The sequence below is a fragment of the Filicampus tigris genome, chromosome 5 (assembly GCF_054856515.1).
Source record: "Filicampus tigris isolate MCC_2025a chromosome 5, RoL_Ftig_1.0, whole genome shotgun sequence".
In the NCBI taxonomy this organism is placed as follows: Eukaryota; Metazoa; Chordata; class Actinopteri; order Syngnathiformes; family Syngnathidae; genus Filicampus; species Filicampus tigris.
The window spans coordinates 19647501-19661618 of record NC_141221.1 but is presented as its reverse complement, the minus strand read 5'-3'; the positions used below and the strand labels follow the sequence as shown (position 1 = coordinate 19661618).

The 14118-nt window shown below is 39.2% G+C and overlaps 1 protein-coding gene and 1 long non-coding RNA gene across 5 annotated transcripts in view; one reads left to right on the top strand and one right to left on the bottom strand.

The window, feature by feature from the left end:
• Nucleotides 1–14118, top strand: part of slc15a4 (solute carrier family 15 member 4) — a 30318-nt gene that overhangs the window by 705 nt on the left and 15495 nt on the right. For 2 of the 4 annotated variants that reach the window (XM_086029775.1, XM_086029774.1), the window contains exons 2-7: nt 389–1019; nt 3616–3908; nt 5368–5512; nt 6038–6118; nt 8831–9011; nt 12396–12554. In XM_086029775.1, the coding sequence (XP_085885901.1) occupies nt 435–1019; nt 3616–3908; nt 5368–5512; nt 6038–6118; nt 8831–9011; nt 12396–12554 (1444 nt within the window). In that variant the 5' untranslated portion in view covers nt 389–434. Of the gene's footprint in view, nt 180–388; nt 1020–3615; nt 3909–5367; nt 5513–6037; nt 6119–8830; nt 9012–12395; nt 12555–14118 lie in introns of all 4 variants that reach the window. The other 2 variants (XM_086029773.1, XM_086029772.1) reach the window with 2 other exon arrangements.
• Nucleotides 8690–10789, bottom strand: LOC147147694 (uncharacterized). Its single transcript, XR_015086715.1, has 3 exons — nt 10510–10789; nt 9318–9458; nt 8690–9043 (listed from the first exon to the last, which is right to left on the bottom strand). It is a non-coding gene; the product is annotated as an uncharacterized LOC147147694 (long non-coding RNA).

Sequence of the window (14118 nt, the reverse complement as noted above, 5' to 3'; positions counted from 1 at the left end):
ATAAATCGCTTCTTGAACCACGCGCTAATTCAACAGCTTGTTGACTGCTTGAGTGTCACGGGGTACTGCTGTGACACTTCTGGTCGACTTCCAGTTCTCCATTGACAAAAGTAAACGTTTGAAGGATAAACAACATAAAGGTTAACGGAGAAAATGGACGCATGTCAGTAATATTGACGGTAATGTATACCTAAACTCGTACCGAACTGTCAGCATGCTAAAGTTAGCTTACGGTTCATAATAATATTTTGTGACAATATTAACGTGGTATGACCATTGACCACGTCTTGTTTTTCCCCCAACTAGCCTGTTGGTTTCGAAGTTTTCATGTCGACGCCGTACGAGTAGATTTAATCATTGCTAAATTCGCTTGTACTCTTCGTTGCAGGACTGAACTCTTTATATAAGGAAGGAAGCTATCGATTCAGCAGACGATGGCTATCAACAAGCATACCAACGAGAGCACCCCTCTCTTGGACTCGGACAATGGGACAAATGTGAGAACGTCACCTCCATCAGTTTTCCAGGGAAGAAGACTTGCATGTGCTGCTATCTTGCTGGCTGAATCATTGGAAAGGATTGCATTCTATGGCATTACATCCAACCTTGTCCTCTTTTTGAATAGTAGTCCCTTCTATTGGGAGGGCACACAAGCTAGCCAGGCTCCTCTGATGTTCATGGGGGTAACTTACCTGATATCCCCATTTGGAGGCTGGTTGGCAGATGCATACCTTGGAAAGTTTTGCACTATTGCCTCGAGTTTGATTTTGTACTTTATAGGTATTCTATTTTTCCCTTTCATTTCAAATGAAGACACCAGAGTAAATATATGTGGAGAAGAGGCAGCATTTCCAGTACAACCCGCTGAGTGTCTCAGCATAAACAGTACCCCTCCAAGCAATGTGACCTGCCCCATCCGTTCACCCTATTGTGGCACTATAGTTTACAGTGGACTTTTTTTCATTGCATTGGGTGTTGGGACTGTCAAGTCAAACATCACTCCATTTGGGGCAGACCAGGTATTGTATGAATAGCATTGCTTTGTGATTTTACCCGTGTTTAATTAAGAATGCAAATGCACATCCCAGCATTGTAACGTCAAGGAATGTGACCAGTCTTTTGACATGGGCCTGCGTAATTGGGAATGCGGTCAGACAAAGTGTCATGTGATTTTTGAACTTTGCCATGCGGGTTCACAGACAAGCATATCCTTCATCTTCACAGCCAAGTAATTGTATTATACACACATTTTCAAAATCACAAACACTCAGTACATAAACTATTTTACATATAGACATGATTAAAACAGTAATTGTTTTTCTAAACAACATCACACCAGATTGAAAAAACATTTTCACAGGCGGTCTGATATCATTACCTCAGAGAGCAGCCGATGCTCATTACATGGTTCTGACTTTGTGTCAATGCTTTTGATCATGAACCAGCACACTGCTTCAGATAGGTCCCTTATATTGCAGGAAAATGAAGAAAAGAGAGATAGAAAGAATAAGAGGAAAAACAGAAATAAATACATCTTGGGTATCACAACAATCTTCACATAGCTGTATACAGAGTAGGTCAGTCAGGCATTTGTGTTTCACTGATTCTCAATAGAATAATTAGTGGCTAGAGGCACAAATAGTTGCTAAAGATATTAAAATTGTGTTATGCACATTGTACTTTTGATTAAAACATTACTTGTTTTCTGTTTGATATGCAACCTGGTGAAATAGCGGAGGTGTTTGAATTAGAATGCCTTCTGTATAATCAGTGTACCTCTCAGTACAGGATTATTATTTTTCATTTTTACCACTACCTTTAATTGATGGCAACAACATTCTCAAAAAAAAGTCAACAAAGTCAAAAAACATTTCTTTACAATAATATGTTCTAAGCGGCCCCACCAGTCTATTCATGGGATTCTGATTAATGTAGCATGTGTTATTTTTCATAATTGCCACCGCCTTTGTTTGATGGCAACAACATGCCTAAAGGGGAAGTCAACCCCTAGTTAGTTTCAAGAATATGTTCTATGCAGCCCCACTAGTCTAAACTTGATGTTCTGTTTAACATCGTGTTTTTTGGAATATGATTTAAACAGCAAAATCCACTCGTTTTTGGCCACCTCGGGGCAGCCGTTTTGTCATATGCTGACGACTGAAAATTACATAACAGTTGCTGAAGGCTCAGGTAATGTCCAATCACTGCTCAGCCTGTAAATGTGACCAATCTCAGAGGGTTGGGGGGCAAGGGTTGTTAGTGGAAGTTGGTAGACGGGAACGCTAACAGAAGCCCATTCAAAATGGTAGGCCGACCGGCCTTTAGGCGGTTACTTTTTGGTCCGGCTGGACAAAATGGCGGAAGGGTACCCTGGCTGCAGACGGAAGGCGATAAACGGACCGGGAAATTTGAGTAAAATGCTCAGCTCTGATCATTTGCTTGGACATTTAACTGAATGTTCTGTATTCTAATACTGTCACTGATTATGCCATCGTCTAGAGCTGTCAAAATTAATCAATTAATAGTCAACTAATCAATTATCAAATGAGCCGACAACTATTTTAATAAGTGATTAGTTATTAGAGTCATTGTTTAACAAAAAATTGTCTAAATACTCTGATTTCAGCCTCTCAACAGTAATTCTAATTTCTGTAGTCCTTCATGAAAGCAGACTGATTATCTTTTATGTTCAATCAAAATGAGACAATTGCAAACGTATGCTTTTACTTTGGAAAATGATCACCGAACCAGTGACAGTTTAAAAAAAGAATGGTGAGTTTAACAAATCCCTCTCGTCTGATATTGCTGAATTATTTAGTTGTTTTTTTTCACCAAACAATATTTGCTTAATCAACAGTAATTGGGGAAAATTTGTATTATACGCTTTAATGCTAAATAAAATGTTAACCAATTATTTGATTAATCGCTGGAATATGTGATAGAATATCCATCCATCTGAACCACTTTGTCCTCACGATGGCCCAGCTGTCTTCGGGCAGTAGATGGGTTACACCCTGAACTGGTTGCCAGCCAATCGCAGGGCACACATAGACAAACAACGATTCACAATCACACCTAGGCACAATTTAGAGCATTCAATTAAGCTCCCATGCATGTTTTGGGAATGTCGGAGGAAACCAGAGCACCCGGAGAAAACCCACGCAGGCATGGGGAGAACATGCAAACGCCTCAGAGGCCTCACCTTCTGCACTGTGAGGAGGACGTGCTAACCAGTCAACCATCGTGCAGACTTAATTGATAGAACACTCGATTTCTAAAAAAAATATTCGATAGTTACAGCCCGACTATCATCACAAACTACCTGAGCATTTCACTCAAAACCGTGTTTACACAGCAGGTGTGAACAAGTTGTTAAACTCTCTGGATATCTTTTGAGTACAGTAAGGACATAAAATGTTTTAGTTTTTAAAGTGCTGTGGCTGTTTTTTTGTTTTTTGTACCCTGTGCAACTGACAATAGTTGACTTGTTTATAATTTGCACAGTTGATTTATTTGAGGGCACAGGCATTTTTTATAAAGAGGCTTTATAATTGATTAACCCATTGTAGCATATGTGTAACGTGACACTTTGTTGTTGTTGTTGTTATCCAATAGGTCAAAGACAGAGGACCGGAGGCCACGCGACGATTCTTCAATTGGTTCTACTGGTGCATTAACCTAGGTGCCATACTGTCACTGGGAGGTGTGGCCTATATCCAGCAAAATTTCAGCTTTGAGCTGGGCTACATCATTCCTACTGTGTGCCTTGGGATTTCCTTCCTTGTTTTCCTCCTGGGCCGCGCAGTTTTTATCACCAAGCCAGCTGATGGCAGCGCTTTCACTGATATGTTCAAGATACTGAGCTTCGCTTGTTGCTCCTCCAAGCCCAAGGAGCCTGACTTGCTTCGGTAATACGTTACCCTTGTCTATTAAAGCTTAACATTGCCGCATCTTAATAGAATAAAAAATGAAAATGCGGTGTCAAAACGACTAAAGTGGGGACAGTAATGTAACAAAGCTAACATGGCACTCCAGCGGTCTATGACCATGAAAGTGTCCATTTAGAATAATGCAGCAAAGTGCGGATAAACCGATAGCTCATTTGATCCTGACAGATTTTTGTCTTCTGAAGCTGACATCCATCTTTCTTTGCTCGAGTGCAATGTTATTCTGATGTGCGTCTGCTTGACTTAAAACCAAAAGTAATTCACCAAGTTAAAAGTGAAATGTCCAAAAACGTCACATTGTATCAGAGAATGCCTTGAAAGAAATCCTAAACTATTTCTCCGGAGATGGTGATTATATGCTTTAGAGTCTAATTTAAAATCTCTAAAAGTACTGTTATTTAAGGGTAAGTAATATGTGCTGTAAAAGGCAGAATAAAAATCCTTCTTGAGCTTGAATAGCTAAATTTATTTTTAATTACAAACCCCAATTCTGTTGAAGTTGAAACATTGTTTAATTACGTAAAAAAACAATATAATTTGCTAATTCTTTTCAACCTATGATCAATTGAATACAGTACAAAGACAATATACTTTGACTCGTCAGATCACAGGACAATCTTCCACTTTTCAGATGAGCTCGAGACAACAGAAGCCGGCGGCATTTCTGGGTGTTCTTGATATTTGGGTTTGGCTGTGTATGATAGCGTTTTAACATACATTTGAAAATGTAGCTACAAACTGGTAACTGACAATGGTTTTCAGAAGTGTTTCTGGGCCCACGTGGCAGTCTCCTTTACACAATGATGCCACCCAGAGGGATTATTGAAGGCCATGAGCATTCTATTTTGGCTTTTGGTCTTGCTGCTTACAGAGATTTCTCCAGATTTTCTGACTGTTTTGATCATATTAAGGGCTGTAGATGATGAAACTCGATTCTATCGAAAAACATTCTTAAACTGGTGGACTATTTGCCGACTCAGTTTTTTACAAAGCGGTGAACCTCATGTCATCCTTGCTTGTGAACAACTGAGCATTTCAGGGATGCTCGTTTTTTATTTGGTCATGACACTCACCTGTGTCCGGTTAACCTGTTTGCCTGTGGATATTGCAAACGGGTGTTATTTTAGTTTTACTCATTTTAACCAGTCTTTTCTTGACCCTGTACCATCTTATTTGGAACATGTTTCAGCCATCAAATTCAAAACGAGAGTAGTTGCAAAAAAAAAAAAAAAATGTGTTTATCAGTTTGACCATTAACACTAGAATATATTGTCTTTGAAATGTAATCACTTTTCCAATCATTTTATTCTGTTCACGTTTTACACAACATCCCAGATTCATTGGAATTGTTTTTTGTACATTGATCATTGAACACTGTCAGTCACAAACATCATTTGTATCCTTTTTTTTTTCCTCATAGGAGCAATAAACCAACTCTTTTGGATGGTGCCAAAGTGACCTATGGAGGGAAATTTCCAGATGAGAAAGTGGAAGAAGTAAAATCATTGGTGAAAATCCTACCTGTTTTCTTGGCCCTCATTCCATACTGGACGGTGTACTTCCAGGTAAATAATCAGCTTGAAATGACATGTATTTTATGCAGTGGCAGAAGTGAGTCTATACAAAATATAAAGGTAAACACTGTCATGTGGTAAGACGAGAGGTAGGGGTGTAACAAAAAAAACTGTCGGAAAACTGTCTTGATTAAAAAGGTGCGAGTGCACCGAATCGAATCGTTCCACTATGAAATGTATCGAATTGTCTTTTATTGGAGAGATATATCTTAGAAGGAATTGGCACATTTACAGTACTGATAAATTCATTCAGATGTGTGTAAAATATCAACCAAAAAGTAATTGCACCATACACTATCGATCTGAGCCATACTACAACGAATCGAGTCGAACCGCACCGAATCGTTCCACTTTCAAATTGAACCTTCCTTGAATCGTTCTGCATCTAATATCGAACACCGTATCGAACCGTCTTTTGTGGAGACATGGACACCCCTATCGAGGGGGTTTGTATCGCATTTAAGAATGGGTACAGGAAGTGAATTCTCTAATGCTTCTCTTGCTATCATTTTACAGATGCAGACAACATACATTCTGCAGGGCCTCCATCTAACAATTCCAGTTGCTGCCTCGAATGGCACCACTGAGCCCAACATGGTAACTAAACAAGTGATGGTTACAACTTCTATAAATATCTTGGCTTTATTTCTTTTGTATACTGTACAGCAACACAAAGTTTTGGGTGTGGAAAAATACATACTGTGGCATTTCCTGCAAAATGTTTGAATTTGAATTTGAATCTGTAGGTCACAGACACAGTGGTAGGTAACAGCTGGAGGCTGGCAAAGGTTGCGGATTAAATCAGAATTTGACTGAACAGACTAATGCCTTGCAGATTAGCAACCTGTCTGTAGGTGGAACGCTCCACAACAGCGCCTCCATCTGACGGCTCTCGATTAACAAGTCTGACAAAGGCTTTCTGTGTTTCCATCTTGACATAAGAGTACTACAGGCTGAGAAAGATATGATGATGAGGCATGTCCAGATACATTCCCAGTCTCGCTCTTTTGTCTATGAGAAGAACAGCATACAGTAATAAAAAGAATAATGCAGATGTATTTAGTACAGTATATTATATTGCACCGTGTCAAGTCATTTTTACTAATAGAATAGAATTTATGAATGTTTTTCTTTATATTTCATCAAAGTTAATGTTTGCCACTGGTAATCATACAAGAACAAGCATGGAAGGTTGCTGTCTTTCTTCACATAAATTACACAGTAAACACTATCAAAAATGAAACCCGGACTTTGTTAGCTACGAGTCTTGACACTTCTCAAAATCAAAAGGGAAATGAGATTTGATGCGGCAGTGTTTTTACTTCCTCACCTGACACAGTTCAGTGGCACAACTGAACAAATTAGATCTTTTCAAGGAGACATGAAAGGAATGTGTCGTAATTATTTATGGTGCGCTACTGTACATTGAGAGCTAAATGCAATTGTTTCATCTCTTCAGCCTTTGTGCTTTTGCTCTGTCTAGCTATCTAAGTGGTATAAAACATACAGTAGATGGATGGTGATAATATACAGCATATTTTATACTGAGGCAGACTGGAGAATGTAGCAAGTGTATGCAGAGTCTTTGTACTGCGTATATATTTACTAAATGTATTGCTGAGTGCACAAAGTGAGCGTGCCACTGCCCCCCAACCACAATTTGTTTTTCTCCTAACTGAGCAAATCAGTTCAATCACTAGCAACACTAACACACAGAAATTCAAGGTTTAGTGATCTAAAAATAGATATACAGTAATATGCATTCCCCCCGCTGTTTTCATAGATATAATGGAATAAAAAATCAGATTCTCTTTATGCGTCCTCATCCGCTTTGCACGAAACCCACGCTTGTCTTTGGGCCCTCTTGTGAATACATATGCATGAGTAGGAACAGAGCAATTTGTCACGTGCTTTTGCAGCAGAATCAGCCATGTACACTCTGTTAGAATGTGCATTGCCATGTTAAGCACATTGCTGCAAATGAAATGGAAGCATTTGGAACTTGAAAAACGATTGCATATGTGTCTGATTTTTCATCATCCGTCGATACATGATTTGCAATCATGTTCTTGCTTTATTAGTTTATATTTGTATGTAGTATATCAAATACATATATGCAAGAATACAATTTAGATTACTCAAAAGTAGTATCTTGTATATTCAGTAGGGATAGATAGATTATTGGCTGGGCCGATTAGCGGTGCCGATATTGGATGAATATCGGCATTGGCCTTTTTTAAAAATCTGATGGCCGATGATAAATCCATTAAACTCTGTTGAAATCAAAACAAATATATGTGAAAGTTTAACATTTCTGTCATTTGGAAATTTGGCAGAACTTAATTTACTTTAGAAAATTATATGGAGCTATTGTTTAAGTTTTCATTTAACTTTTTAAGACATGCTGACGACCCAGGGTGCTCCCTGAACTTTTTTGTTTAAAATTTAAAACAAAGATGTATATAAGTACAATAAAAATAGTCCAAAAATTGTAATAATAATAATAATACAAAAAAATTGTTCGATAAACATATGCTTAAAGACGATTAGACAAAGTTCAGAGTTTTTTTTTTTTATTTGGACGCCAATATTTTGCTTTTTTTTACTGAAAATGAATATCGGCTCAAAATATCGGTCATTGGCCTCCTTGACTACTAATAATCGGTATTGGTATCGGCCGTGAAAAAAACATACCGGTCTATCTTTAATATCCAGTAGACCAGGGGTGCCCAAGTGTGGTCCTCGAGAGGCCATATCCAGCCTGTTTTACATTTTCCCCCTTCCAACACACCTGACTCGGGCCCTTGTTACTTACACGGGGTTTTATTTCGAAAAAAAAATGGATCAATTTGAAAATTATAGTGTGCTTACAATAGACAAATTGAAAAAAAATAAGTTGAATTGCATAAGTTGAAGTGCATAGTTATGAACCAGAGACGCAATCAGCTGACACGTTGGCGTTTGAATCTAAATGTTTCCAGGTTCTTTGTTCATAATTCAAACTTATAGATATGCTCCATTAAATTCCATGCCATTTGATGTCTGGTTGGTGTAGTATGCCACGCAGTCTGCTTACAGATGTAAAATTACTGTTTTTATAAACAATGTTATGGAAATGCATCCAGGTGTGTTGGCAGTGTTCAGTTACATTTAACTATGACCACCTGGGGGTGCCAAAGTGATAGCAAGCCAAAAATGCAAATACAAACTTAGTCAGCTGTGTTAGACTGTGGAGCAATTCTCCACAGCTTTCACGCTTTATTGCATTTTGTACAGTTGTATTGAATCTATTTTCCCTGAATCCTCCAGATGACATTTCGCTTCCCGGCAGCCTGGCTCACCATGTTTGATGCTGTGCTCATCCTCATGCTGATTCCGCTTAAGGACAAAGTGGTGGACCCTATTCTGAAGCGGCGTGGCCTGCTGCCCTCCTCTCTGAAGAGAATTGCAGTGGGGATGTTCTTTGTCATGTGGTCGGCGGTGGCAGCAGGTGAGTACACAAAAAGATTTTTATAAATTGACCTGGCAAAAAGGATAAAGTTAGGGATTATTTTGTCAAGTTTCAAAGCACATACACGGAGGAACTACCTCTACATCACATTACATTTTCAAGACTATAAAACACGATGCCTAACTGCAAATGTTTGGAATATGGCATCATATTTTTAACATGAGCTATATATTATGGAAAGTTGTATAGTTAGTGTCATCGCATTCTCTCACAGATTGGTAAATAATTCCTAAATGTGCACGTCACAGATTGATAAATAATTCCTAAATGTGTACATCACTTTACCGCCGACAGCATATATATTTTTCCGTCTTGCCCTGAATGACTGCTTCCTTGCCACAGAGCCATTTTTGGTTCGCGCCTGCGAATCACTTGAAAGCGAAAGTCCAGCATCTCTGGGGGAAGTGACAGCCAGAAGACACATTTCTGAATAAATAAAGACACAGAAAATGTTAAATTAATTGTTAATAATTGTTTCATATTTTATTAGAGACTATATCTGACTGTACAGGTATCCAGCATAGGACGAACAACGTTCTGAACAAAAATGAATGTGCAACTATTCCTTTTGCTATGAGAATATTTCAGGTCATTTCCATCAGTGATGTTGTGAAAGGTGTATGAAGTATATATGATGTATCTAATTTAAAAAAATATGTATTTTCAGAGGACATTGGCATTCCTCGATGAAAATATTCAGTTATGGTGTTGAAAGACCATTCCGGTGTCTGCGTTTATCACCCCACTTCTTGGGGGAAAGTAAAGGCTTCTCACAGTAAAATAAATTCAAAATATTGTAGCGCGTAATTTCTGGGAGTGGAGAGAAAGGGTTTATGGTGTAGCATTGGTCATAGATCAGTGAGTTTATACACAAGCTGTGTGGCTGGATTCAGTCAGTTTGGATAACATGATGACAATAATGTACTCTACACTTTCCATCCATCAATATTCAATACCACTCTTCCTCACAAGGGTCGTGACTCGTGGGTAAGCTTGAGTTTATACCCCAGCTGACTTTGGGCAGGCTGGGTATACTGGTTCCAGCCAATTGCAGGGCACATATAAAAAAAAAAAAACATTTACATGTATGTACCAGTAAGAGCTTTAACGTGCATGATCTTGCTTTCTAGTAACAGCATTTAAGCATTGTACATCACTAACACATTCTTCTTGTTACTGTCCAAAAAAAAACCCTTGAAAAAATAATAATTTTGACTGTTTAACTTGATTTCTGTCTTATCAATGTTTTATTAGTGCCAGAACTAAACATTGTAATAAATAAATGTACGATAGATTTGTTATGATTACAAATCCTGTTGTGATCAAAATTTCAACATTGATTTTCATTTTTTACATTTTTTTAGGCAGAAGTGAAATCGATTTCCGATGAATCGTTACATCCCCATATATCACACATGATACAAATACTCGAATGTGCTTATCAGCAGTGATGCTGTGCTTGCCTTCAGATGCACACCTTGATTCCAGTTGCCTCACACTCTTTAGTTCTGAGCCTGCCCTCCTTTAGCCCTAAAATGTTATGCATGGGGCATATGCAAATCATCGCAAAGGAATAGGCTGAAATCATGTTGTCATCAAACAGATGAGATTTAGTGGAGAATTAGTGTTTCCTTTATATCAGAGAATATCTTCCCTGCAATTGGCTGACGACCAGTTTCGGATTTGTACTGCCTCTTGTCCAAAGTCAGCTGGGATAGTCTCCAGCACACTCGTGACCCTAAGTTGTGAGCACTTCCGCATTCGATGTCGTAAAGCACCGAAGCTTCCGGTGCAGGGTAGACACTGTAGCAGAGCGCACTGTTCATGTGATGTAACTCTAGCCCTAAGTCCGTAACCGACTCAAAAAGAACAGGGACCTCTCCTTTTGTTTTGCACTAAGACCACCCGAATTCTAAAATTACTTGGATCTCCCTCAGCCCTCATTTTTCTTTGATGGGACAGTCTAAAATGTTTAATGTGCGAGTAAATAACTTCAATGTAACTTTACATTAAAACTTTAATGCTGGCAAACCACGACCGATCAGCACCAAAACACAGTGGCGATTGCTTTGATACTGTCAGAGATTTACGTGGGCGTAAGTGGAGATTTTGGTGGCAATTGGTCGTAGTTTTCTAACGTTAGGCCATGTTAAGCTTTTTGACATGAAAAGTTTTCCACCGTCCCATTTTGAGGTCTTGTGCTTTGGCAAAGACGTCATCGCCTAAAATGATTACTACTTGCTGTTTGAGTAGCTATTAAAGGTATTTTATTTATTAAAAGTCTGTTCTGAGGACATTTTAATGTAAATTATGTACTTTAGCTCCTCCCCTGGGACCACCAATCCATCGAGTCCCGTCATCCCCCTTCTGAGAAGGCAGACGGGTGTGGGTGTCGCGATAGCTCCTCTTCACTGGAGGGAGGTTGCTCTTGCATCCATAGCCTTGTCAACATTTTGAAACAGATGTAATGCTTCTTCTACTGTAATTTATTTTTTTTTGTATTTATTGCCCATGGTAACTTCTCAAAAATCAATGCTGCCACTGAAAAGTGTATTAAGGACTCAAATAGGTTTATATTTTTTAATGCAACAAAATGGCAGCATGAGAATAATATTCATACAGACAAAGATCATGTCGAAAGGCCAGGAACATTGTTAATCTATGCAAACAGAGTAACTATGGACACAACAAAAGCTTGAGAACTGCCAAACTAAGGCTGTGGGAGTTATAATTAAACAACCAGCGCCCTTGTGTGGTTGACTGCTGCATTATTACATCAGCAGGCGCTGCTCATCAAAGCGCAGTAACACCGTGTAGAACCACTATCTGGGTAGGCACACAGCAGTGATAGCTCGATGTACTGTCCTCTCACCTCTTCTTCACGAATATGCGCAACTACACACATAAAAAAAAATCCAGAAAAATACCAAAATTCTCTGAAGTAAAACTGCTTCAAAACAATGGCGCTCGGCAGGACCGGAAGGTGCGTTGTCCTATGAGATTTTACTGGAAATACGTCACACCCATTCCGTGCATGTAGTCCATAAGCGGTATAGAGAATGGATACACATTAAAACCTCAGCCTGCAACTGTCTCATAATGAAACAGGTGCAGTGCAATTTCATGGAGTTTGCTGTTAGGCACGGCAAACAAAGTTGGACCTCCTATGCAGCATAAGAGACCGCCCAAAAATATGATGGCCTGCAAATAACGATTGATTTGTTATTTGCTTTTTGTTTGTTTACACACTGCGGGAGGCTGAAGAAAGCAGGGCTGAAATTGCTTATGAAGTTGTTTTGTTTGTTTTCTTTCTACCTGCTCTCACATTTGCTGCCAAACTGTCTGTTTTTGTCTGCCCATCAGGTATTCTGGAGACAAAACGCCTGGAGATCATCAAAGCAAATGGTCCCATAGACCAAGTGCTTGGCAACGTAGTCTACTATGCAGCGGATTTACCCATTTGGTGGCAAGTGCCTCAATATGTGCTGATAGGCATCAGTGAAATATTTGCCAGCATTGCAGGTACAGTACTGAATTTTGTGCTGTCGGGTAATGATTTAATTTCAAATTTCAGATAGATTCACCTTTACTCAAGTCACTCAAAGTGGATTGTCATAAAAAAAAAAAAGACAAATATTCTCATCTCCCAACTTCCTCATGTCGTCCCATCATTTACACTAACCATAAAGGACACATTGCGCTTCAATACAGAGGGAGTGTGTATAATTACTAGGGATGTGCGCGACTAGTCGTTTAACCGTCTACAATTTATGAAGCGTTTTGTATTTTACTAGTCGGTTAAACGCGGCATTAAGTATCACGCATCTTGCTCCGCACGCCTCTGCCTCGGCCTCTGTAAACATGCTGAGCACCAAGAGAGAGAATTGCTCCCTCCCCCCCTAAAAAAATCCTATTTTTTTGTGTGAACGTTCATACTACATTAAAAATGCGACCTCTGTCTTGTCTGCTGTATGAACACATGCGTCGTCAAAGTGGCCGCCTGCGCAGAAGAAGAGACGACGTCACACTCGACGTTGTGTTTGCGGAAGTAAATCTGGTCCAGCGTGTTGGGGCATTCAAGCGATTAGGTATCACGTAGCAGGTAGAAATAAATACAGTATTTGGGGGAAATTATGAGGCGAGGCTTTATTATCTCATTTCATGGAGACATCACTAACGATGACATCACGTCATAACCGTGCGTAAAAAATCAATCTATCTGAGCCGTGGCTGAATTACTACGATTGCCATAAATGTCCACTTTATGCTTCACGTTTGAAGTGGGATTAAATTAAAGTTAAATATAGTCAATAGTGTTACTCAAAACAACTTTGCAGTTTCGATCCCCCTGCTGCCAGCACCTCACCTCCGCCTGCGCGCAGCGCATCTTGCGCTCGATGTCGTATATATGCGACCTGGCCGTTCAGACTGCGAACGCATTGGAAAAGATCGGATACGTATCCGATCTAGGACCACACAACCCAGGTCACATTTGAAAAAATCGGAATTGAGCTGTTCAGACTGTCATAAAAAAAATCTGATACAGGTCGCATATGGGCAAAAAAATCCGGTCTGGGTCACATTTGCCTGCGGTGTGAAACCTAGCCTTAGAGGAAAGACACAGCTGAAAACTTGGCTGCTCTCCTGCGGAGTGTGATGGGTACGTGGGCACTACAACATAAAGCCGTTGCCTGTGTGCATGATAATGCACCTAACATATGGCGAATGAGACCCTGCTGGACTGGGAGTCGGTACCATTACTCATTACATTATTCATAATAAATGCCATGCATTGCATTGGAAAATGTATCAGAAATGTATTTCTCTTTCAATTGTTCACCTTTATCAGTTGTATCAGTCAGTTGTTGTTACATCAATATAATTTGAATTAACAAACTGTCCTGAATGTTTGGGCTATAATATACCCTAAATACACACAACATTTGCACTTTAAACTTTGAATTCAATATGTATTAAAATTCCAGTTTTCTTCCTTATAGACTAGTCGCAAATAAAATTTGAGACTAGTCGGCGGGCAAATTAGTCGAAATTCCCATCCCTAATAATTACCAGATGATAAATGCTA